This window comes from Mixophyes fleayi, chromosome 6 (genome assembly GCF_038048845.1).
Source record: "Mixophyes fleayi isolate aMixFle1 chromosome 6, aMixFle1.hap1, whole genome shotgun sequence".
Classification (NCBI taxonomy): Eukaryota; Metazoa; Chordata; class Amphibia; order Anura; family Limnodynastidae; genus Mixophyes; species Mixophyes fleayi.
The window spans coordinates 195,564,450-195,588,103 of NC_134407.1; the positions used below are offsets into that span (position 1 = coordinate 195,564,450).

The following is a 23,654-nucleotide window of genomic DNA, read 5'->3' on the forward strand; positions in this document are numbered from 1 at the left end:
AACTTCTATCTTAACAATGTGCTGTTTCTTTTTTTTTTATTAAGAATTTTGTAGTTTAACTGGATTTTGCATTCTATTTAATTTTGGATGTCATTTAATACGATATACAATAGAGAATGATTGAGGAATAGGACAATCTGGTTCCACAGGAGGAGACTGAGATATTGTTAATTTATGTCTCTTTTTTTATTAAACGGTCAGTGAGGATGAGGTTTGTAGCTATAGATCTGTATAGGAGACTCTTACAACCGTTTCATGCTAACAGCAGAATTTAATTGGCTCCAGAGAATTTTCTACTCCAGTTTTAAGATTCAACTGGAAATAGCTTTTAAATATAATTTTGTTTGTCGGTACTAAGGGAATATTATTCTCTCTCTCTCCCCATTTGCCCCCAGAGGACCAGGGTCCTAATCCTTAGATGCTTGTACACTTTGTGGTTTTCTGTTGAGATAATGAGTGTGTCTGCCTGCATTGTGTCTTTGGTGTGCGACATCTGTCCTAGACTGACAGTGATAAATGGACGTGTGCAAGCGGAATGATGCCAGACACTTTTATATGCAGATAAGACCAACGGTCGCTGTGTCACACACGTACGCAGTGCCACCAAGCTGTCACCTGGTGACCTGACTCTGAGCCTGCTCACATCATAGTTAAACATTTACACCAATCTGCGTGACATGAAAAACATCCAACTGGGAACTAGTGCGTCTGACTCACACATTGTCTTTGTTTATATTCATTTCCATGCTGCTAGTATGTTGCTTTGTAATGAATTGCTGTAAAAACAGAATGTTGCAATACATTAATATGTCTAAAAAGACTGCTTTTTGATATTACAATATTGTCAACATTCTTGATTTGAAAATTGGAACATATTCTGTACAGCGATGTGGAATTAGTGGTGCCATATAAATAGCTGCTAATGATATTATTAGCCACGACTCTGACCTGCTCATACCACACCCCAATTCAACACAATCCACACCCCAATATATAAGCGAGGGTATTGCATGATTTGGAATGTAGAATGTTGAGTATACTGATCTTGAATTATGGCATTCTAAAACCATATTAAAAATTGCCTGTTTTCTGAATCCATGCTCTCCTGTTCCTCAGCTTTAATGCGATTTTGAAATATAATATGCTCATGTTCTTATTTTTCCAATAGTACAAAAACTGAATTATTCGGAAAATAAATTGCTGGACAGTTACTTTATTCTGTAAGCAGTGTCCTTTGAATGCTACTCTTTACTGAAAAAAGAAGACTGCTCCCATCTTTGACCAACGTTGGCCTTTTTTTTTATGACAGTGTAGCCATTAGGGGGCACTGTTTTATTGTTTCCCATTAAATTCCTAATAATACATAGGGTTTCTGTTCACTGTGATATTTTATTCTAAATATGTGCATTTAAACTGTAGGTATGAGTTCCTGTTTGTGGATCTGATGTGTTGCTGTGTTTGCTACAATCTTACAACCTGCCTTTTGTCATTACAATGCAAAAGCATTTGAGTGGAGTTTAAGGTGTATGATTGTTGAACTGACTACATATCATTTTTAAAAAAAGTTCAGAATATTGTACACCAAAGAATATAATGCAGATATTGCCCATCACAGTAAATCTGTATACCTTCACTGATACACAAATAGTTTACAAAGTGATCTCAATGAATGTCTTTATGGATACCAACCAAACAACCAACCAGCCTCTCATAGCTCAGCAAGCCAGGGCAGCACAGTGGCTTAGTGGTTAGCACTTCTGCCTCTCAGCACTGGGGTCATGAGTTCAATTCCCGAAACATGGCCTGTAAGGAGTTTGTATGTTCTCCCCGTGTTTCTTCCGGGTGCTCCGGTTTCCTCCCACACTCCAAAAAACATACTGGTAGGTTAATTGGCTGCTAACAAAATTGACCATAGTGTGTGTGTGTATGTCTGTCTGTGTGTATGTTAGGGAATTTAGACTGTAAGCCCCAATGGGGCAGGGACTAATGTGAATGAGTTCTCTGTACAGCGCTGCGGAATTAGTGGCGCTATATAAATAAATGGTAACAATAACTGTACATTATGCTTTGATAAGGTCACCTTAGATCCTTGGCTAACTACCCATCGCTACGGGACTGTGGTATGAAAGGCCAGTTTATAAGGGTCTGTGGTTGAGACAAAGTGAATAAGTTCTACCTGTAGACCCGAAGGGGATTTAATGACACGTCTGAGCGTTGTCATAAAGGGATCTCTTTTTAAATCGTGTTGTTAATCCAATGTTGTCTCTGTTGCAATATGAGCAGCCTGAAAATCTTGGAGCAATTTAGTTTACACTTAAATTCCAGTCCCTTTCTTTAAAAAACAACAACTTATATTTAGTAACAACGCAGTCACATTATAAGTAGGATATCCAAAGTATACTTTTAGTTACTTGATTATATATTAAGAAATCAAGAAGTGTTACTGCCAATACTACTGTCTTTCTGCGAGGTGTCCCAGAGCTAAATCCATTGCTATAAACATTCCCCTGATGCCCCCATTGGAAACGTATCTCAAGTTACTAGTTGATACCGTAAAAGATGCCAGTGTGACGGGCTCAGTTGTGATCAACACTCGAAGTCAGGAGATTCACTCTGGCTGTGTACACCTGTTTCCTCATCTGTTTGTGATGAATTGCTGCAAAATGCAAATATAAAAGGTACCAGGTGACTTTACAATTATTACTTCTGCTTACCAGCGGACTTTGTATCCGTAATGTGCATAGAAACATGTTTATAAGTAGTTATGCAAATAGAATATCTCATATAAAACTACATTGGTTGCTTTAAAACATCAAATAAAGATATGTCTAGGTCAGAGATGGGCTACCTCTGGTTTAAGAACTAAATTGGGCTCCCAGAATCTATTTTTTTGGGTCCCCTGATTGTATTACATATAGGACATTCTATTGGGGACCACTTATTGTTGGTTCCAGAATAGTGATAATTGGCAATTTGCTACATCCATCCAGTAAAGTCCAATTGCTCCACTAACTTTCCCGACATTGCACCCTTTACACTGGAACCACAGCATTTTTTTTTCATACCCAAGTCCTGTAAAGCACAACTTGAGGTGTACAGTAGACAAGACACCTGACTGGTCAAATGTGGGGATTCCTCAAGGTAGAAATGTTGATTGCGAGAAGCTCTCCTTTAATTTCATAGACCGACACAGAATACAAGTATGGAATCAGTTAACTAGAAAACTGTTATCCAGAAAGATCCAAAAACCAGAAAGTAAAAAAAAAAGTAAAGAATTGATGTGTTAATACTGTAATCTACACAGATGTGATTTACATCTACAGTAATTGTTACAAGTAATGATAAACTATATAATGAGGAGGGTTACACTAGACTTCGTTTTGGGAAATGCCCCAAGATTTCTGGATACTAGATGCTATACCTATATAACTATTATTGCAGATGGCTTACCACTCAATATCTTGGATTAATGCACATTATATTAGGGCTTGGGCACACAAGTGTGTGTGTTATCTGACCCAAACATGAAGATCATTAACCCCTATGCTAAACAGACCTTCAGTCCACTCAGGAATGTTGGAAAGTTTCTCTTTGATCATGAGTGATGAGAAACGGTACGTGCTGTGTGCATGATATACTCTCTTGTGTATGTAATATAGGGATCAATAATCCCCATTCTTAGGTCATTTAGCACTCCAATCACTGTGACATGAACTGAACAGGGGAAGGGACTAAAGAGAATGATTAAACATTCTCTGTAAAACAGTTCATAACATTTATGCACTCTATAAATAAAGGTTAATAGATAATTAATATTAAACAATGTTTAAAGTTCTCTAAAGTGCCTTTATCTCACTCGGTAAGAGGTAGATCTGCAAAATACATTTCTTTGTATCATCATCATCAGCTATTTATATAGTGCCATTAATTCCGCAGCGCTGTACAGAGAACTTGCTCATATCAGTTCCTGCCCCATTGGAGCTTACAGTCTAAATCCCCAAACATACACAGAGAGACTAGGGTCAATTTGATAGCAGCCAATTAACTCATCAGTATGTTTTTGGCATGTGGGAGGAAACCCACGCAAACACAGGGAGAACATACAAACTCCACACAGATAAGGCCATGGTCAGGAATCGAACTCATGACTCCAGTGCTGTGAGGCAGAAGTGCTAACCACTAAGCCGCACTTTTATGCACATTTCCTTAAATAACGTCGACTTATTCAGCCCTTTCACCACACTAAATAACACTAAAGCCTTGCAGAATAACTCCTCCAATACCTACTGTATCTTGGCAATATTTCACAGTATATACATATACCCGTTATAAATAACCAATACTCATCACATGGATAAGTATTAAAGTATTTTACTGTTAAGGTAGGTATGTACATATACACAGAAAACCTACTGTTTATACATATATCTATTATAATATCCTTTAATATAAGTAATACAGGATAGCAATACCAAAATTATGTGAATGAGTTCTCTGTACAGCGCTGCAGAATCAGTGGCGCTATATAAATAAATAGTGATGTTGATGAAGCTAAACCCTTGTTCAGAACATTTATTGTGATTAATCCTATATTCACCACCGTTACTTTAATACACTAACTCTGATGTTTTCCTTTGTCCTATACTTACTCTATACATTCTTTATACATATTTCTTTATAATTCAGGATATTTCAGTATAGTAGTATTATAGCAGTTAGTTCAGTACAACAATATAGCTTATAATAGATATATACTTCAGGGTAGCAGTATTATATAGTTCAGATATAGATATACGGTTCAGTATAGCAGTAGTTAGCAGTATAGAAGTATTATTGTTCAGATATAAATGTATAGTTCATTATAGCAGTAGCATTCACATTAAAGCAGTAATAAGGTGCATATAATAAGAAATTCTTGTAAATATACTTATATCCTTGTGTCCCCTGGGCTCTGTAGTCTATTTCAGGGCTTAGGTAGCTGAGAAGTGCTTGTGTCCAACAGTAAATGCAAGTGTCTGTATATTGTTCTTTTAAACCAGGTTGTGAATACTGTAATAGACATTTTCTTAAGCTGTTCTTTGTGACTGCTCTTAAAATAAACCACAAAATCGCCCCTATTTTTAGGTATAATCTGTACCCTCGGGACCCGATTTATTATTTCATTGATATGGTTCTCCTCTGGTCCTCTGGGTGCAGGATGTTGCTTGCAGAGGAATGCACAGGAACTGGTTTGAGAGCGGCACTGGCGTGTCTGAGCAGGACTTCCAAACTCCTTCTGCTAACTTTACACGGCATAACGTGCTGACTTCTCTGTGCCCTTACGCCAAACATGTTAAATTGTCAGGATTTCTCATTACAATTCCCTCAAAGATTGTAAATGAGCTCATATGTGACCTTGCACAATGGTCTTCCCACAAGGTCACTCTCTCTCTTTGTGACCTTCCCACCTGGAGTATAATGATCCCTGCATTCTAAAGTTCTCCCCAAAATATCCCACCACCATAACACTATAGTGTACAACTATCTATACTGATCTGTCCACAGCGCCACCCTAAATCGTATGTTTCATTGCACAGGGAAAGTGTACCTTGATATTTCTGCATAAACTGCTGTAGTTGTATATGCTATTAAAAAGCAAAAATAATCAGGGCAGTACGGTGGCTTAGTGGTTAGCACTTCTGCCTTACAGCACTGGGTCATGAGTTCAATTCCTGACCATTGCCTTATCTGTGTGGAGTTTGTATGTTCTCCCCGTGTTTGCGTGGGTTTCTTCCGGGTGCTCCGGTTTCCTCCCACACTCCAAAAAGCATATTGGTAGGTTAATTGGCTGTTAACAAATTGACCCTAGTGTGTGTATGTTAGGGAATTTAGACTGTAAGCTCCAATGGGGCAGGGAGTGATGTGAGTGAGTTCTCTGTACAGCGCTGCGGAGTTAGTGGCGCTATATAAATAGCCGATGATGATGAAATAATAAATATATGAGTCTGGTCAGAATGCAGTCCACGTTTATATGCCCGAATTGCACATGCAGCACCCACCATTGCAGCGGTATCCTTACATTTAAATAGATAGTGAAATATTTCCTGTACTTGCATTACAATTTATCTAGACTGTGCACAGATCCTCTTACTGCCATATTACCCCAATGATTGAGCACCGACAACCTATATTCAAACGTTCTGCCTAGAGCAGCCTTACAATGCTCCCCATGAATCCCTGCATGCATTGACGTTAGTAAGTGCTCCCTCTACAAACCTGGCATGTCCTACTTTATCGTGTGACATTGCCACGGCCTTGTGGAAGTGAGACACCTCTACTTTCAATTGTCTTCGCAATGCAATAGCTTTGAGATCATATCCTGCTATAGAAGTGGGAAACTCTTGTTGTGACCAGGAATCCTGCCGAGTGTTGGTTATGTGACCTCCTTCCTTTCTGGGCCCTGCAGATAGCAGGGACTGAGTCATGCACAGTGGAATCAGTGATACCCTTTTCCGCAGAAAAAAATCCCATTTTTCTAACCGATCCCTTTGCGTGCCCAGAGTGTCTGTGTGATCAGCCGCAAGCATGCAGAGCATGGCAATAGAGCTCCATTCTTGTCTGCAAACGGCAGATACAATTCAGTCTGTGTGTGCAAAATGTCAACGATTTCTGTGGGTTGTGAGCAAGTACAAAAATCTTTCTTCTGTGCGGTAGAGAGGCAGAAAATAAAGCAGAGGGGATTGGAAAACATTGGGATGAATTGTGAGTGCAGCCTGGAAGTATAAAGATGGCCAAACATCTAAAATAGGGCAGAAACCAAAATACACCTATAGCGAGGCACATGGGACAGGTCGTGTTCTGTGCTGTGTCCGCAGCTAGTAAGTTATCATTATCACAGGGTCTCTGTAAGGCTTTTATTACCAACCTTACTGTGTTTGTAAAGTAAGTTGTGTTATCTATTTGTGGCATCCCAGTTTAGAAGAGAGATGGATAATAACCAGCTGACCTTTCCTTGCAGAACTCCTCGGATCAACCAAGAGATTAAATGTAAATTATCAGGATGGTGACGGGTAAGTGTGTACTTTTATTTGTGTATATTGTAAGTGTAATCTAAGGCTGGGTACACACAGCAGAAAATTTTGTTAACAATTTCGCTAACGATTTTGCCAACAAATGAAAGTCCCGATCAGCATGCCGATTCATATGTACACACTATAAACGTTTTACAAGATTTACCTTCAGATCTGTGCTCTTCATCTGTCATAACCATCGGCTGAAATGATGGTGACTCTGTAAACTCTATGGAGATCTAGGGACACTGCCGGTCCTGAGTGCATATACACTGCAGGATTGGAACGACATTGTTCCATCTTTTATAGAGATTTTTAGTCCGGTTATAAAATCAAATCACAACGATACGATGTGCTTTAGTACGATAAATCATAACTATGTGAGCGTACAAACTAATGTGATATCGGACCTATCAGTCGTTTATCGTGTGATCGGCACGATGGTTTGGTGATGACCTGTAGTGTGTACCCAGCTTTACTATGTCCATGTGTCCTCACTGCATTGTGGTATATTGGGAATTCCCTCTCTTTCCTGCAGCTCTGAGCTGACCATAAAAGGGTTGATAGAAACAAAAGACTGATTTGTTTTTGGTGACTGGTTAAAGTGGAACTAAGCTCGCAGAGTAAAAATGTCTTTTAAAACTACATAGAGATAGACATTGCTGTGAAAGTAACCGATGGATTTTTACACTGACTTTAAATCCATTTTACAATCTTATCCGACTGAGCGCTGCTGTGATGGCGTCTCTCACAGTATGTGTTACCGAGCTGTATGTAGCGGGAGCAAATTGTAAAGGAGGATTTCTGTGGGGGTTTTTTTCACATGCATTAGCAGACTGCTGGAGCTTGGGATTGGGGTTAAAGCTTTTCTACATACATACATACAATATATATATATATATATATATATATATATATAAGTTAACCCGTGCATGATACTCATGCATTCTAGTCAAATCAAGCTACTTAAGGTGTTAAAAAGGTTCTTGTCATGCATTTGGGCCATAGCCCAGGGCTCAACCACTCCCCACTGTCACCCCCGGCAACCACCAACCACTCCCATCTGTCACTTCGCCTTCAAGAAATAAATATATATATATATATATATATATATATATATATATATATATTTAAAATCTTTATAAACACTTTTAACAATTAACAAATTAAATTAACAAATTAAAAACATCTTAGTATACCAAATTTCAGCCCTTTCTGAATTTTTTTTCCCACACACACTAAGAATTTAGTAGGTCAGTGTATAACTCCGCCCAGCAGGTAGCGCTGCAGCTTGGTTTTATTTTTTCCACACACACACACACACACACACACACACAGACAGACAGACTAACACACGCCACTAGACATTTATATTATAGATATTACACACCACATGACCCCTGGATCGCAACTCTCATTACCTGTGTAGCAATTCACCTCACAATCGTGTCTGAGTGTATGCCATTAATATTATATTATTATGATTACATTATCACAGCAATTATTTCCTTTTCTGTTTCTGTATTTTGGAGTTTTCTGTATTCAGGTAGACAGGATAACTGTTCCCATGGCTGTATATGTAAACCTGCAGAGGGGATTCACCCCCTCATGATCCCATAGCTGTGTATGTAAACTTACAGAGGGGGTTTCACCTCGTCACCACCAGGAGTATTTTGTGTACCTTTGTTAGCAGATGAAATGTCACAATTTACTTCACAATTTTTGCTATGTCTCGATTTAAATTGTGAATAACTTTTTAACTGCATTGTGTACACATATGGATTTCACACTGTTGTTGAGGACATACAGGAAGCTTGGTGCAAAATTGTAAATATATTTACAAGCACCTCAGACGTGTACTGTATCCATGACTTGGAAAATGTTATATGGCCTATAAACAAAGGTGTGTGTTTTAACTTGAAAGTGTAATTAATCCTCTGGCGATATACTTTCAGTACAAAAGTCACTGACAGATTCGTAACATCACTCCATCTAGAAAAGTAGAGCAGCCAAGCTATCATATAGGGCTGTTTTTACATTTTTCTATTTTTATTTTAAGATCAATTTTTATATAAATAAAACATGCATTTTTGAGTGAAATTTGTTTTGTGCAACTACTTGTCTGGTATATACAGATAACCCACATTTGTGTTTAACTTGATTTTCTGGCTCCATATAGTCTTTGTAGAGGCCCCTTTCATGTCAGAATATCAAAAGCACGTCCAAAAATGACCCCATGGATAAAACGAGACTCCCTAAATAATATCACCCCGGGCATGTTCTAATACTTCAGCTCTGTGGTTTTCCTGTTCTTTGCTGTAATGGAAAACTCAGCGGTACATTTTTCACAGACCACACGAGCTAAACGGCAAATGCACCAAGGTTGTGAATTTAAATTTTATTTTATTTTGTCCAGGATTTTTTTAAAACTTTTTTGTTTTTGTCTTGGTGTTTTTTTTTTTTTGTTTTTTTTTTTATATATTTTTATTTTTTCATTTAGAACAGTAGAAATGAAACCTTGGTCATAATAAGCATATCATTTGTAGCACAAGAGTCATAAACAAGGTGATATAACAGAGAATACAAAGGTAATATGAAAGTGTTTAGAACCCCACGGCCAGCCTACCTGGAGTAATGGTAATGGTGAAAATGTTATATAGGAGCAGAAGTAAACCTTTGTGGGTGTGTGACCATTCATTTGAAGATAGGCGATGAAGAACTGCTGGATTTTTGTTTTTTTGGGTTGTAGGAGGGTGCATCTCTGTTGTCCGTGGGGAAAAAACCCACTGTGGGATACCACTAAAGGGGGGGGGGGGGGTGGAAGGAATGAAGATTGGGGGGGGGGGGAGAGGGGGGGTGAGAAGAGAGGGGGAGAGTCAGCAATCATGGTGTCTTTGTAATTTTTCATAAAAATGGGGCCTTGGCAGCCTGGAGCATGAGGTCATTAAAAGAAGCTAAATTTAGGACTTATGGAGATGGTAGCCTTGGGGGGAGGGGGGGGGGTTGTAATGATCCTGGGGGGGGGTTATAATGATCCTGGGGGGGGGGTTCTGCTGTGATGAAGGGTCCTGGACTTTATGAAAATGTTGGACTGTAGGGTGAAGGTGACTGGTTATATACCCCATGGACGTTGCATGTCAGATTCTATTGACGACAGAAGTCTGGGATGGTTGCAAAGTCTGACTGTGTTGTCAATGGTCCGGCTCAGTTTATTAGAATCTTTTTCTATTCTTCTGATTGGTTGGTATTATAAAGTGATCCTGGGGTCCTTTTGTAATTGAATATTAATGATCACGAAGATATTATTGGACAGTCCGACCAAATGTGTGAAAAGGTACCTCTTGCCCCACAGTTCCGCCAGCACAGACTGGATACATGGCAATATATATTGTTTTTGGCCAGAATTTTTTGAAAGGATTATCTATTTGTTGTTTTGCTCAAGTTTTTTTTCGTGTGAAAGCAAAATAAAGATTTTTCAATGATTGCTATAGTACCTGATGTATTGTTTTCCATTTGCCAGATGCATAGTTGTCAGTTTTAGAAATATTTTTGAAGAAAGGTATTGAAAAATGACAATTCAGTGAACATAGCACGTTGGACTTTGTAGGATGCCAACGTCTGCCGAGAGTGCACTGTGCGTAATGTGCTTCGATGCATTGGCCCCACAAAAATGTGTGCTTGGAATTTATTTCAAAATATTGGCACCGATGCCCATGTTATAACAGTGTCTGATGACAGAATCTATTCAGCCAGCGCTCATGGTTCAAAGTATGCTTTTGTTTTTAACTGGAAGACAACAAAACAAGCTGCAGAGTAGTACATGGACTCTGTATAAAATGGTTTTGCTAAATCTGGCTGCTGCGTTTCGCCGCTTTACCATAAAGTCCGAAGTGAATAGATTACCCAGCAAATAAACGTGTTTCTGAAAGGAAATCGTACAGCAGTATTCATTTAAGCACATTTTTTATGATTTTAATGAAGACATTTTAAAGCTTGATCTTTGCCACAACTTGTCGTATTACATTTGAGCAGGGAGACTTATTTGATTTTTCTCAGTATTGGACAATTATAGCGTGGGTCTATTTGTAGATGGTAATCTAAAGTACATTCAGCCATGCCGAAATATATTTAGCCAAATTTCCTTATTATAGGAAAGTTGTTTTTTTTGGAGTGGTGTTTGATTCACAGAGGAATGTACAAACACTATGATAGACAAGACTACAATAGCCTAAATAGACTACAATAGACTAAAAAAAAGAAAAGAAAAGCATAGCTGAATATATTTGTTAATTTTTCCTCTTAAATTTGACATGTTAAAAAAAAATTAATTTCTTATGGAAATATTAAAATAGCCCTACATTGACCCTCCATTTTAAATGGACGCAGTGTAATCTAACAAAAGTTACACTACCTGCCTACTGCCCCAATTTGAGAGGGCTGTCTTGACTCCCCCTGGCTGGCATGTGTGTCCTGACTCGCAGGAAGTTGGGATGTATGTCCCAGCTCACCGTGTTGAGCGGGTGCCTCTGGTGTGTGCGGCAATTCACTGGTGTTATAAGGGAGTTGGTCGGGGGTGGTCTAATGCTTCAAAAGGGGCTTAGACATGCCCCCGAGGGGCATGAACACGCCTATTGTGCCGTGGAGGGGCCCCTAATGTGGTGTGACCATGCCCTATTTCAGATTAGGAGTGGTTGTGTCCCACTTTGGAAATGTCAAACATTGGGAGGTATGATACGCGATGAATCTATACAAGGTTCCTGAGGGTTGGGCAGTACCGATACAGAACCGAAGTATAACAACCTGTCCGTGTGTATCCGCTGCTTCAGGTAATGTTTTTGAGTTTACCCTCTTTTGCAAGTGTCCTGCCGGTGTTGTCTCTTTTTAGCGCATGCCCCAGAATAGGTTCTTATTGTATAGGTTCTCCTACCTAGGCGCACCCTGTGACATGGCAGCATATATTTGGGTGGATGCCTGGGATGTCAGGTGATCTTTATTGAACCTGCTTTGACCATTCTCAGAGCAACAGGGCTGCTGCTATTTGTTGTGATTAAGCGTTATTCTGTCTGACCTTATGAAATTGTCCCTCCAAGTACTGGACCAGGATTGTTGGCTTTTGATCCCGACCCAGGCTTGCTATATATTTCTGCCTGCCACGATCCTGGCCTGTAAATTAACTAAGATTGCCCTTCTTTATAGTTGGCTTCTGCCTAGTGAAGCCAGTTCTGGGGGCCATGACCTTTGGGGTCCCTTCAGTAAAACCCATGAATTCCTTGCTAGGACTAGACTTCACCTCTCAGATTTAGTTAGCGCCCATCTCTAGCACCACACTGAGTGTACTCTAGGACCATTTGTTATCCGTAACTCTCTGCTAAGGCACAGGTAGTTGGCAAAGCATAGGACTGACTGAGAAACACCGTTGTTTATAACAAATCGGTAACACATAGGGCTAGCCGGGAAGGACGATGTGTATAGATAAAAAAAAAAAATAATTATGGCAATATAAAATGTGACTGTCTATAGTATATTTTATAACCATTCCTCATACATAGGGCAAGTTGAGGAGGACGGTAATATATACAGTCTGTTCTGATGCCTTGACTTATATACACACACAGAATTTTCTTTGGGGAGCTCTTTGGTTTCCGTTTGGGGGAGTATGACACATAAGACGTGTCTCTCTGTGAGCCGGCACACGTCCCCTTTTATCCTAGTGGGTACATGTGACCTGAACCATACATTTTATTTACATTTTTACTGATCCACAAGAAATTAATCTTTCGATTCCCTGTAAAGGACCTAAGAGTTATATGTTATATGCAACTTGGATGAGGATCTTTGTGCTAGGTGCACTGTACCTGCAGAGAGGTCCACTTCCCTCCTAAGTACCTGTCAATGATATTAACAGTTTATTGGGTGTTTGTGGAGTGAACCACTGTGCTGGTGCTGTCGTGGTGGGATCTCCGTGGATGGTACTGATCGTATAGATCTCCTTTTTGTCACAGTACCTGGGTGCCAGCAGCTCACCACTTCATAGACCACCTGACTCCTCTGTCTTCAGTCTGTATCCCACCAGCTGCTGTTTAAGACAATGCTTCCAGTTGTACCCAGATATTCTGGGTGATGTAGCTGGCAATCCCTCTGCTGTGTAACGGCTGGGACAGTTTCTGCACTGGTTACATCCCTATCAACAAAACCCTGGAAATGTTCAGAGTATGAATTTGGCTCACTGCCTGAATACACCAGAGCATACACTATGGGCCAAGCGGCTCTTATCTGCCGTCTACGTTTCTCTACACCTCCTCCACAGGATAGAATCTGTGCGGCATTACTTTCATTTTTTAACTAATGCTAAAAAAAAAAAAAAAATCTGCCCCACAAACCTGCACAAAGATAACCTTCGTAGGAATTTAGAAAACACACACATTCCATAACCTACCCAACATGAAAGTTCCTTAAACAAAACAATCTAACAAATAACCTAATCATTATTATTTTTTTTCTTAACAAGCTGCTATTATTCGTACACACATATCTAACCAACCTAATACATACTCTAAACACCTTTTATTTTTGTACTTACTAGCTTATAAACGACACAAAACTATCTAATGTATTAAAAGAAAATCTAATCAACTAATACATCTAATCATCTAATACATCTCGCCTATCAATATAAACTGATCTATCTAAAATAAATATATATATATATATATATATATATATATATATATATATATATATATATATATATATATATATATATACCCGGTCTAACTTCCCTAATATAAAGGTTGAAGATCAGTCTGCGTGTCCGTTTTGCATTCCTCCATTGTAATTGTTTATACCCGTTTCATATTTTAAATATTGAGAAATTCGTATTGTTCCACTACTCAACATGCCCCGTTTTTTTATCCAGATGCCATATTCTTCTTTCTACACCCTGGTTTTTCCACATATAATTACCATACATGTCCAAATGATATATCTCACAAATATCTATCTTTTCTTACTGCGTAAGATGATACAGATTGCATTTTTCTCTCTTGTGTCAACTTATTTATTGCTTCTACTTAGTGAGCAACTTGTGACTGCTGGTTTGACATTCAAGGCAAGGAAAGACAGTATAGTGCCCTCCCTACAACAAAGTATCCAATATATTTTCAGCGGTTTGTTCCACTTTAACGGTGCTTCAATGTCAATCTCTTACATTTTAGCTGAATAAGTAAAGAGAGAAGTTTCTATTGTACGGTAAAGCTGGGTACACACTACAGGGTTTTCGTCCAATAATCGGCTCAACCAACCAACATACGACCTCTTGTTCAAAAGTCGGGTCAGTGTGTGCAGTGACACGATGGTCGAAAGTCTGCCCAAATGGACGATTGTCGCCTCATTTGGTTGGTCGTACCGTTTAATATTTTCGTTCCAATCTCGTTTCCGCTGTGTAGTGTGTATAAACTTCTGACCGATGTTGCTTCAGTGTGTACGAAATTACAATCATTGCTCACGATAACATGGCTGTAAAAAGTCGCTAAAGGGACGTCCGCTCTTCCCTTTATCGTCCTAAACAAGGCTAGTGTGTATGCAGTCCATGGACGGGCGATCGGACAGTCGATCGCATGTAAAATCGATCGGCATAAAAAGTTGGTGCAAAATTCCATAGTGTGTACTCGGCTTAAGCGGGGGCAAGCCAGAAGTAAAGACTATTGTGTATACTGTTCTTTTGACAGATTCTCCGCTCTCCACCACGCTGCTCTCAGCGGGAACTGTGAGCTTCTGCTGCTACTGCTGGAAACACAGGCGGCCGTGGACATCAAGGATGGCAATGGTACGTGTGTAATGTGCTTTTACCAGCAAGAGGGAGACGTGAGCCAATTCATGTTATGGCGTATGCTTGTCTACAGTTTGTCTTTCTTTTATGTAGGAATGCGTCCCTTACACTATGCTGCGTGGCAGGGTCAACCAGAGCCTGTGCGGCTATTGCTTCGAGCTGCCGCGAGTGTCAATGCTGCATCCAGCGATGGGCAGATTCCCCTGCACTTGGCTGCACAGTACGGGCACTATGAGGTGGTAAGTGCCAGTATATATAATTTGCTTGGAAGTCCCAAGTCCTCAAAGTATCTTAGGGGTATATTTACTAAACTGCGGGTTTGAAAAAGTGGAGATGTTGTCAATAGCAACCAATCAGATTCTAGTTGTCATTTTTTAGAATGTACTAAATAAATGACAGCTAGAATCTGATTGGTTGCTATAGGCAACATCTCAACTTTTTCAAACCCGCAGTTTTGTAAATCTAGCCCTTAGTCTCTATCTGTCTGGATGACACACGGATTCACTTCACTGTCCATTTCTGTTTTTTTTATTTTTTTATATTCATAGTAACTAGATACGTTTTGGCCATTAGAAATATTAAATTTTATTGTACTTTTTCACCTTTACTGCGCATCAACAGAGAAATGTGTTAAAATTGGGGTTGGGTTAAGATCGGTGTGATGTGTAGTTTACATAAAGAAACCTCCCTGTGCCCTACTGCAATAACAGAGGAGTTTCCAGATATACATGTCCTCAGAGGTCTGTTCTATCACAAGTAAAAATATATTAAATAGAAATGCAAAATAAAATTGTAGAAAATGACATACATTAGGTACCTAAACAAACTGGAGAAATAAACTAAACACTAATTGCTTAAATATAATCAAGTGTAATCACAGAAAAGTGTTTTTTTTTGTTACTTCGCTGTTTTAATTTATTTTAGCTTTTATTAACCTAAAGTCAAAATAATAAAAACACTACTGAAAGAAAGGCCTATCTGTCACAAAAAAATAAATATAAAATCACCTCCGATCCCTTCACAAAAATGAAAATGAGTTATTTAAACCAGCGAAGAGCAGAATGCTGAAATAGGTTTGGTTACAAAGCTTTAAAGTGCCCCAGACATTAAAGGGTTAAAGGAGATGTCCTCCCGAACATTATTTATTACTAAATCCTGTCAGCAACATTTAAGATACAGCATTCAAGTTTAACTTTTTATGCCAAGTGGGAATGGCTCTGCGCCACAAGGAGTCACTCCCCCCTCTTTAGTTTCACTCTGCAGAAGGAAATTTGGTGTCTGCATTGCTCTGCAAATCAAGGCCCCCCGCTGCCTGCAGGGGGGGGGGGGGGATATTAGGTTGTTGGTGGGGTAGTATCACCCAAACAGTAGGGTCCCATTGGGCATCTAATACTGGGAAGGGGGGGGGGGGGGGTATTATGAAATAATGTATTTCAGATTGTTTTCTAAGCCTCTTCTCTCCTCCACCAGTCTGAAACCCTGTTGCAGCACCAGTCGAATCCTTGTCATGTCAACAAGGCCAGGAAAACGCCTCTGGATCTGGCCTGTGAATTTGGGAGAGTGAAGGTAAGAAGGGGCATCTCCATATATTGTCTTTGCTGTAGAGTTTTTAATATTACTTATAATTGTCTGTGTTCTCTTTCTTTTCTGTTTCCCATTAGTGCACGACTCTCTCCCACCTCTCTTTCCAGCATATATTGTCTACGTATTTCATGTCTTCCTTAGGTGGTGCAGTTGTTGTTGAATAGTCACCTGTGCGTCTCTCTATTGGAAGGGATTACAAAAGATCCCACCGATCCCAATTTCACTACACCTTTGCACCTGGCTGCAAAAAATGGCCACCGGGAGGTCCTTGGGTGAGTGACATAGGCAATGACTTAGCTTCACCCCCCTTGGTCATAGTTGGCATCTGTGATTTCTTATATAAAAGGAGGGAAGAGCATTTTTTTGACTGACTTTACCCTTCCTGATAGGCTACTCCTGAAATCTGGCATAGAGATTAACAAAGTGACAAAGATGGGCACAGCCTTACATGAGGCGTCTCTGTGTGGGAAGACCGAGGTTGTGAAGCTGCTTATAGAGGTAAGAAGGTTAATTAGTAAAATGGGGCTGTACCATTATGGGTATTTGTTAGAATGAACGTTAACCAGCTCTCCTCTCCTCTCGTAGAACGGTGTAGATGTAAACATCCGGAACACGTACAATCAGACTGCGCTGGATATTGTCAACCAGTTCACTACCACCCACGCCAGCACAGATATCAAACAGCTTCTTAGAGGTAATTGCCCGCACTGTGTGGGGGTGGCGTGGCAAGATGGCACTAAGGAGCTTGTGCACCACGTGGGCGAGCTAGATCTGTCCTCTAATAGTGCCCTCTCCTCCCTTGCAGAGGCATCCGGGATTCTTAAAGTTCGTGCTCTGAAGGATTTCTGGAACACCCATGATCCAACGGCACTGAATGTCCGGGCTGGAGACTTGATAACAGTAATTACTAAATGTTTCAATTTTCTGTGGTGTTAGTTTCACTTGATTCGGTGGGGAACTATCCAGTAACCTTCCATCTCTAAATCCTTTCGCTACAGGTGTTGGAACAACATCCAGACGGGCGCTGGAAAGGTCATATCCATGACGCACAGAAGGGCACCGATAGAGTGGGCTTTTTTCCCCCAGCAATCGTGGAGGTCATCAGTAAAAGGCTTGGTGAGTGGGTGGCAGTCAATCCCAATGTGATATACCCAGCAGACAAGCAGTGCTTCTGTATTGCCCAATTGAGCCTAGTAGTTGCTTGACAAATATCTGACCAATTACTTTTCTATTTCAAAGGCTCCACCCTCTCCCGTAATACCACAATGCCTTCTCATCAGCGCTTGGCAAAGCCTCCTCAAATGCTGCCCCACCAATACAACACAGTACCCGTTGTCGGCATTACCTCTGAGTATATAGGAGGTAAGTGCGCCGGTGTAGAGAGTGTAGGCATGTTCTGGTAACCCTAGTGATGGAATTCTGAGTATACATTCTAGAACTGTGAAATCATGGAATATCATTTTTTGTTTTATTTCCAACCCCAGCTGGTGACCGTCACAGTGTGGGCAGCGAAGGAAGTCTGGGCAGTGTGCGAAGTGCCGGAAGTGGCCAAAGCTACGAGGGAAATGGTTTTAGCTCTACTTTGCTGATAGAGAATGCTCAGGTAGCTTCACATAATGATCAAACTGTCTTTTAGTCTTATTTTTTAATTGTTATTTGTTTTTGTTTTTTAAGTGGGTATGGGGGTCGGGTTTTCTTGGGTTGTGTCTGTATGCCTCAGTTTGACTGGACACTTTGGTTATCTTCCTGTAGAACCTACATGTTGGCTACGGTGATCACCACAACAGAATATCAATTGGTGAGGATCAGCATTGTCTAATTTGTGCATGACCCCATCATGTATCTTGTGTGTGTTTGTCTATCTGTGTAACATGACAGGTTTACACTGAAAGGAATACTGCTTGGTCTTTAGGTACTGTACCTAGTCACACGATGCACACAGGTCATGCGGTGGAAAAAGAGCCAGGAGCACATCTGCAAGGGAAGGTCTGTACCTGAGTGGTGTATAATAATATAATATAATATAATCCTGCTCTCAGGCCGTGGAGTCTAAAATGTCTTCATTATGTGACTCTTTTTTTTTTTTTGTACTAAAGGGCCATTTAAGCTTAAATGCTAACTGCTTTAGGGACTGATAGAAATACAAATTAATATTAAATTATCTTATCGGAAGTGAAGATGTTTGTATAAAATTAACTGGGAGACATTTTTGCATAAAAAGTGGAGATAAGGCCAGAAAGACAAAGTTTGCTGCTTCAGTGTTTTTAGACCTTTTTGTCATATATTGCTATTGGTATACTGAAGTATAATTACAAGCATTTAATAAGTGTCAAAGGCTTTTATTGACAATTACATTAAGTTTATGCAAAGAGTCAATATTTGCAGTGTTGACCCTTCTTTTTGAAGACCTCAGTAATTCGCTCTGGCATGCTGTCAATCAACTTCTGGGCCACATACTGACCGATGGCCGCCCATTCTTGCCTAATCAATGCTTGGAGTTTGTCAGAATTTCTGGGTCTTTGTTTGTCCACCCGCCTCTTGAGGATTGACCACAAGTTCTCAATGGGATTAAGGTCTGGGGAGTTTCCTGGCCATGGATCTACAATTTCGATGTTTTGATCCCCGAACCACTTAGTTATCACTGTTGCCTTATGGCAAGGTGCTCCATCATGCAGGAAAAGGCATTGTTCGTTGCCAAACTGTTCTTGGATGGTTGGGAGAAGTTGCTCTTAGAGGATGTTTTGGTACAATTCTTTATTCATGGCTGTGTTCTTAGGCAAACTTGTGAGTGAGCCTACTCCCCTGGCTGAGAAGCAACCCCACACATGAATGGTCTCAGGATGCTTTACTGTTGGCATGACAGTGGACTGATGGTAGCACTCGCCTTTCCTTCTCCGGACAAGCGTTTTCCCAGATGCCCCCAAACAATCTGAAAGGGGATTCATCAGAGAAAGTGACTTTACCCCAGTCCTCAGCAGTCAATCCCTGTACCTTTTGCAGAATATCAGTCTGTCCCTGTTGTTTTTTCTGGAAAGAAGTGGCCTCTTTGCTGGCCTTCTTGACATCAGGCCATCCTCCAAAAGTCTTCGCCATACTGTGCGTGCAGATGCACTCAAACCTGCCTGCTGTCATTCCTGAGCAGGCTCTGCCCTGATCCCGCAGCTGAATCAACTTTAGGAGACGGTCCTGGCGCTTGCTGGACGTTCTTTGGCTCCCTGAAGCCTTCTTCACAACTATTGACCCTCTCTCTTTGAAGTTCTTGATGATACGATAAATGGTTAATTTAGGTGCAATCTTACTAGCAGCAGTACCCTTGCCTGTGAAGCCCTTTTTGTGCAAAGCAATGATGACTGCACATGTTACCTTGCAGATAACCATGGTTAAAAGAGGAAGAACAATGATTTCAAGCACCACCCTTCTTTTAAAGCTTCCAGTCTGTTATTCTAACTCAATCAGCATGACAGAGTGATCTCCAGCCTTGTCCTCATCAACACTCTCATCTGTGTTAACGAGAGAATCACTGACCTGATGTCAGCTGGTCCTTTTGTGGCAGGGCTGAAATACAGTGGAAATGTTGTTTTTGGAATAAAGTTCATTGTCATGACAAGGAGGGACTTTGAAATTAATTGCAGTTCATCTGATCACTCTTCATGACATTCTGGAGTATATGCAAATTGCCATCATAAAAACTGAAGCAGCCGACTTTGTGAAAAATAATATTTGTGTCATTTTCAAAACTCTGTAATGAAGCCAAACACTTATTAAAATCTTATTTAGGGATACAATTTCTCTACACAAGCCCCAAGTGTTTGAAAGCTCTGTCATGACCTAATTCGTATAGCAGTGGTCTCTGGTGGGATTATGACTTTAAAGCAGCCGCCTTCATTTTCCAGATAGTTTAAAATCCAATTTTCTACTGAGATACCAGACAAGTGACTTCTCCAAGGTCACAGATCATTGGGGGGTCCTAGGAAATTGTCTAATATTATTGTGATTTGCAACCACTTCTATTACAAATATACAAGTTAAAAATAAATCGCTGCTTTAAAGAGTAAAACAGAATTTGAGAAGGTACTTTTGTGAATTAAAGGATATCCTTATAGGTATTGTTACAAGAACTTTGTTGGAAAGTAGAAAGGGAAATGGTAATATTTGGAGGCCGTTCTAGGTCCCCACCCTTTTGAAACATTTGAGAGCGTGTATGTAATTATACTTTATAATGCCTTGGATTAAATCTATTATTAGTAGACTGAGCGTTCCAAGCTTGCATCTTCCAACCGCTCAACATCTTGGGCCTGATTCATTAAGGATCTTAACTTAAGAAACTTCTTATTTGAGTTTCCTGGACAAAACCATGTTACAATGCAAGGGGTGCAAATTCGTATTCTGTTTTGCACATAAGTTAAATACTGACTGTTTTTTCATGTAACACACAAATACTTGATAGTTTATTTGTACACTGAAATTTACAGTTGATATTTGTGTGCTACAAGAAAAAAAGAGTCGGTATTTAACTTATGTGCAAAACAGAAAACTAATTTGCACCCCTTGCATTGTAACATGGTTTTGTCCAGGAAACTCAAATAAGAAGTTTCTTAAGTGAAGATCCTTAATGAATCAGGCCCCTTCTCTGCATCTGATTCACATTATAACCCACTTGTCTAACTCTGATTTGTAGGACGCAGAACTGATATTTTGCTGGCTCCGTAGTTTCCAGCTGGACATGTACGTGGGGAACTTTTTATCTGCAGGTTATGACCTTTCAACGATCAGCCGCATGACCCCAGAGGTGAGAGCAGCTGCAGCTCCACGTCCAAGATCAGATTGCGAAGTTATCTGGGCAAGTGCTCTAACATCTTCCTTTCTCCTCTAGGATCTGACGGCCATTGGTGTGACAAAACCAGGACACAGGAAGAAAATTTCCACAGAGATCAACAAGATGAGTGTGGCAGACGGACTCCCTCATAAAACACCCGTGAGAATTCTATTTAACTACCAATGTTAATGCCTGTAATTAGTAACAAAGACTTATGTGGTCCTGGCCACTATTTTTCACCAAAATGCTGCCATGAAATCTTTAACCTCGAGCATTATAGCTTAGATCATTGCATATCATGATCTTCATTCATAAATTCCCCAACTGTTGTGTATTTGACCTTGTATCTTCTCATACGCCCATTAGGTAGACGTGTGGGATTGGCTCACTCAGCTGGGGTTTCCCGAGTACCACAAACAACTGTCGGAGAATGGATATGAGTCTCTGAGCAATGTGACAGAACTTACCTGGGAGGACCTGCAGGAGATTGGAATTCACAGACTAGGTGGGAGAAAGTCAAGTTACCAAAAAAAAAAACACATTTTCATCTTCCTGGCTTAATTAGAATTATTTTGATCCATTCAAGACAGGCTATAGGACATGCAGCATAAAGGAGTGTTTATTTCAAAAAAGGGAAGTTATTATGTCTGAAGCTCTTTTTATTCTTTCCTTAGGACACCAGAAGAAGCTGCTCTTGGGTGTGAAACGTCTGCTGGATCTCCAGAAGGGATACACAGTAGGTGGCACCTTGAGGTCCAGGATAAATTATTCCCGGACTACTCTACCTGTGGTGGAGCCCCCAGAGAATGGAGAACCGCCTGTTACACCCAAACTACAGACTTTTCAGAATGTGGAATTGAGCCGGGAACTGCAGAGTGCGCTCACACACGGAGGGGAGTTGCTGTGTGCAGGCAGGCGCTCCTACAGTCAGGAAAGTATTAGTTCACGCTCACAGGGCTCTGGTCACTCTCAAGACTCTGCAACTTCGCACTCACCACTGCTCCCTAGCCTTCCAGTGTTAGACCCCAGTTTACCGGAGAGGAACTTGCCCGAGGGGATGGACCAATCTCAGTGGCTTATTGGTGTCCCTAATGGGTGTTTAGTTCGTTCAGAGCCACCGGCACCACCCCCCAAACCCTCTATAAAAAAGCGTTCGCTAAGTGTGTGTCGCTATGCATTGTCAGATGGAGAGCCAGAGGAGGAGGAGGAGAGAGGCGCTACATCGGGCACAGGGGCATTGGGCTCTTACGCTACGCTGACCCGTCGCCCAGGTCGCAGCTCTCTGGCAAATGGGCAGTCGGAAAAGAAAGTCCAACGGAGCCAATCTTTTGCTGTGCGAGCCCGCAGAAAAGGACCGCCTCCTCCGCCTCCAAAGAGACTAAGCTCTATGTCTAGTGTGGACGGCACAGCTGGGGGGCACAGCTTGGTGAAAAGTATGGCAGCACAGCTGGAGGCCGGGTCAGAGTTAATGCCATCGGAAGTTTGCCGAAAAGAGGTCTTCGACAGTCCCGGTGGCCGGAGGAGGACAGTGAGCGAGTCTGCAGCTGGGGTGGGGGGTAGATTATCTGTGCCACTCCCAGTGAAACTGGAGGAGGAAAGAAAAGAGGAAACCATCTCATCACAACACAGCTCCAGTGAGAGCATACCTTTTGCAGAAGAAGGTAACCTTACCATAAAACAAAGGCCCAAACAGACAGCATCTAAACCAGAGTCTGGTCTATCACCAGAACTGTTTATTGCACCAGAACCACAAGCGCCTCTAAATACAGAGGCCAGCGCTGTCACTCAGCTATGTCCAGTGACTAAAAAACAGCCACGGGCAATCCCTGAGGCCCAGCTTTATTCAGAGCCAGCAGCTCGGCCGCAAATAGGGGTCAAACCCCAACTAAGTCCGAAGCCAACCACAGAGCCGAAACTGCCAACTGCGGCTCCTGATTCTAAACTTAACGTGGAGCCTGAATTCAACCTCACGGAGTCCGACACAGTGAAGAGAAGACCTAAGATCAAAGAGAAAGAAGCGTGTGGTCTGCAGGAAGAGAACCTGAAGACCCCGGTTACCCACGTGCCAACAGAGACTATGGCATTAAATGGTCCACCGGCACCGGAAACTGTTGTGGCAAGAATAGCAAAGATTGAGAGAGGAGGGAAACACAAGGAGATTTCGGCAGAGAACTCTGAAAGAGCAGGTAACGTACCCATACAATAATTCCATTTAAAGCTTGATTGCAGTTAGTGACAAAAACATTACTTTAGACTGAGGAAAAATGCTAATTGGGGTTTGTAAGATTCACTGGTAGCAAAAAGGTCAGCTCCACTCATTTCTGTACAAAGCATGTTTCTTTGGGACATATGGAGTGATCAGGTGACCCAGCAGCCA

At 40.9% G+C, this 23,654-nt stretch overlaps 1 protein-coding gene across 2 annotated transcripts in view; it reads left to right on the plus strand.

The window, feature by feature from the left end:
* CASKIN2 (CASK interacting protein 2) overlaps nucleotides 1-23,654 on the plus strand; it is a 35,320-nt gene that overhangs the window by 3,867 nt on the left and 7,799 nt on the right. For both annotated transcript variants that reach the window (XM_075177845.1, XM_075177846.1), the window contains exons 3-19: nucleotides 6,998-7,049; nucleotides 14,777-14,874; nucleotides 14,971-15,116; nucleotides 16,348-16,443; nucleotides 16,603-16,733; nucleotides 16,851-16,959; nucleotides 17,047-17,155; nucleotides 17,267-17,361; nucleotides 17,460-17,577; nucleotides 17,701-17,823; nucleotides 17,946-18,064; nucleotides 18,214-18,259; nucleotides 18,374-18,447; nucleotides 21,140-21,250; nucleotides 21,335-21,436; nucleotides 21,644-21,782; nucleotides 21,952-23,463. In XM_075177845.1, coding sequence (XP_075033946.1) covers nucleotides 6,998-7,049; nucleotides 14,777-14,874; nucleotides 14,971-15,116; nucleotides 16,348-16,443; nucleotides 16,603-16,733; nucleotides 16,851-16,959; nucleotides 17,047-17,155; nucleotides 17,267-17,361; nucleotides 17,460-17,577; nucleotides 17,701-17,823; nucleotides 17,946-18,064; nucleotides 18,214-18,259; nucleotides 18,374-18,447; nucleotides 21,140-21,250; nucleotides 21,335-21,436; nucleotides 21,644-21,782; nucleotides 21,952-23,463 — 3,180 coding nt within the window. The remainder of the gene's footprint in view (nucleotides 1-6,997; nucleotides 7,050-14,776; nucleotides 14,875-14,970; nucleotides 15,117-16,347; nucleotides 16,444-16,602; nucleotides 16,734-16,850; nucleotides 16,960-17,046; nucleotides 17,156-17,266; nucleotides 17,362-17,459; nucleotides 17,578-17,700; nucleotides 17,824-17,945; nucleotides 18,065-18,213; nucleotides 18,260-18,373; nucleotides 18,448-21,139; nucleotides 21,251-21,334; nucleotides 21,437-21,643; nucleotides 21,783-21,951; nucleotides 23,464-23,654) is intronic.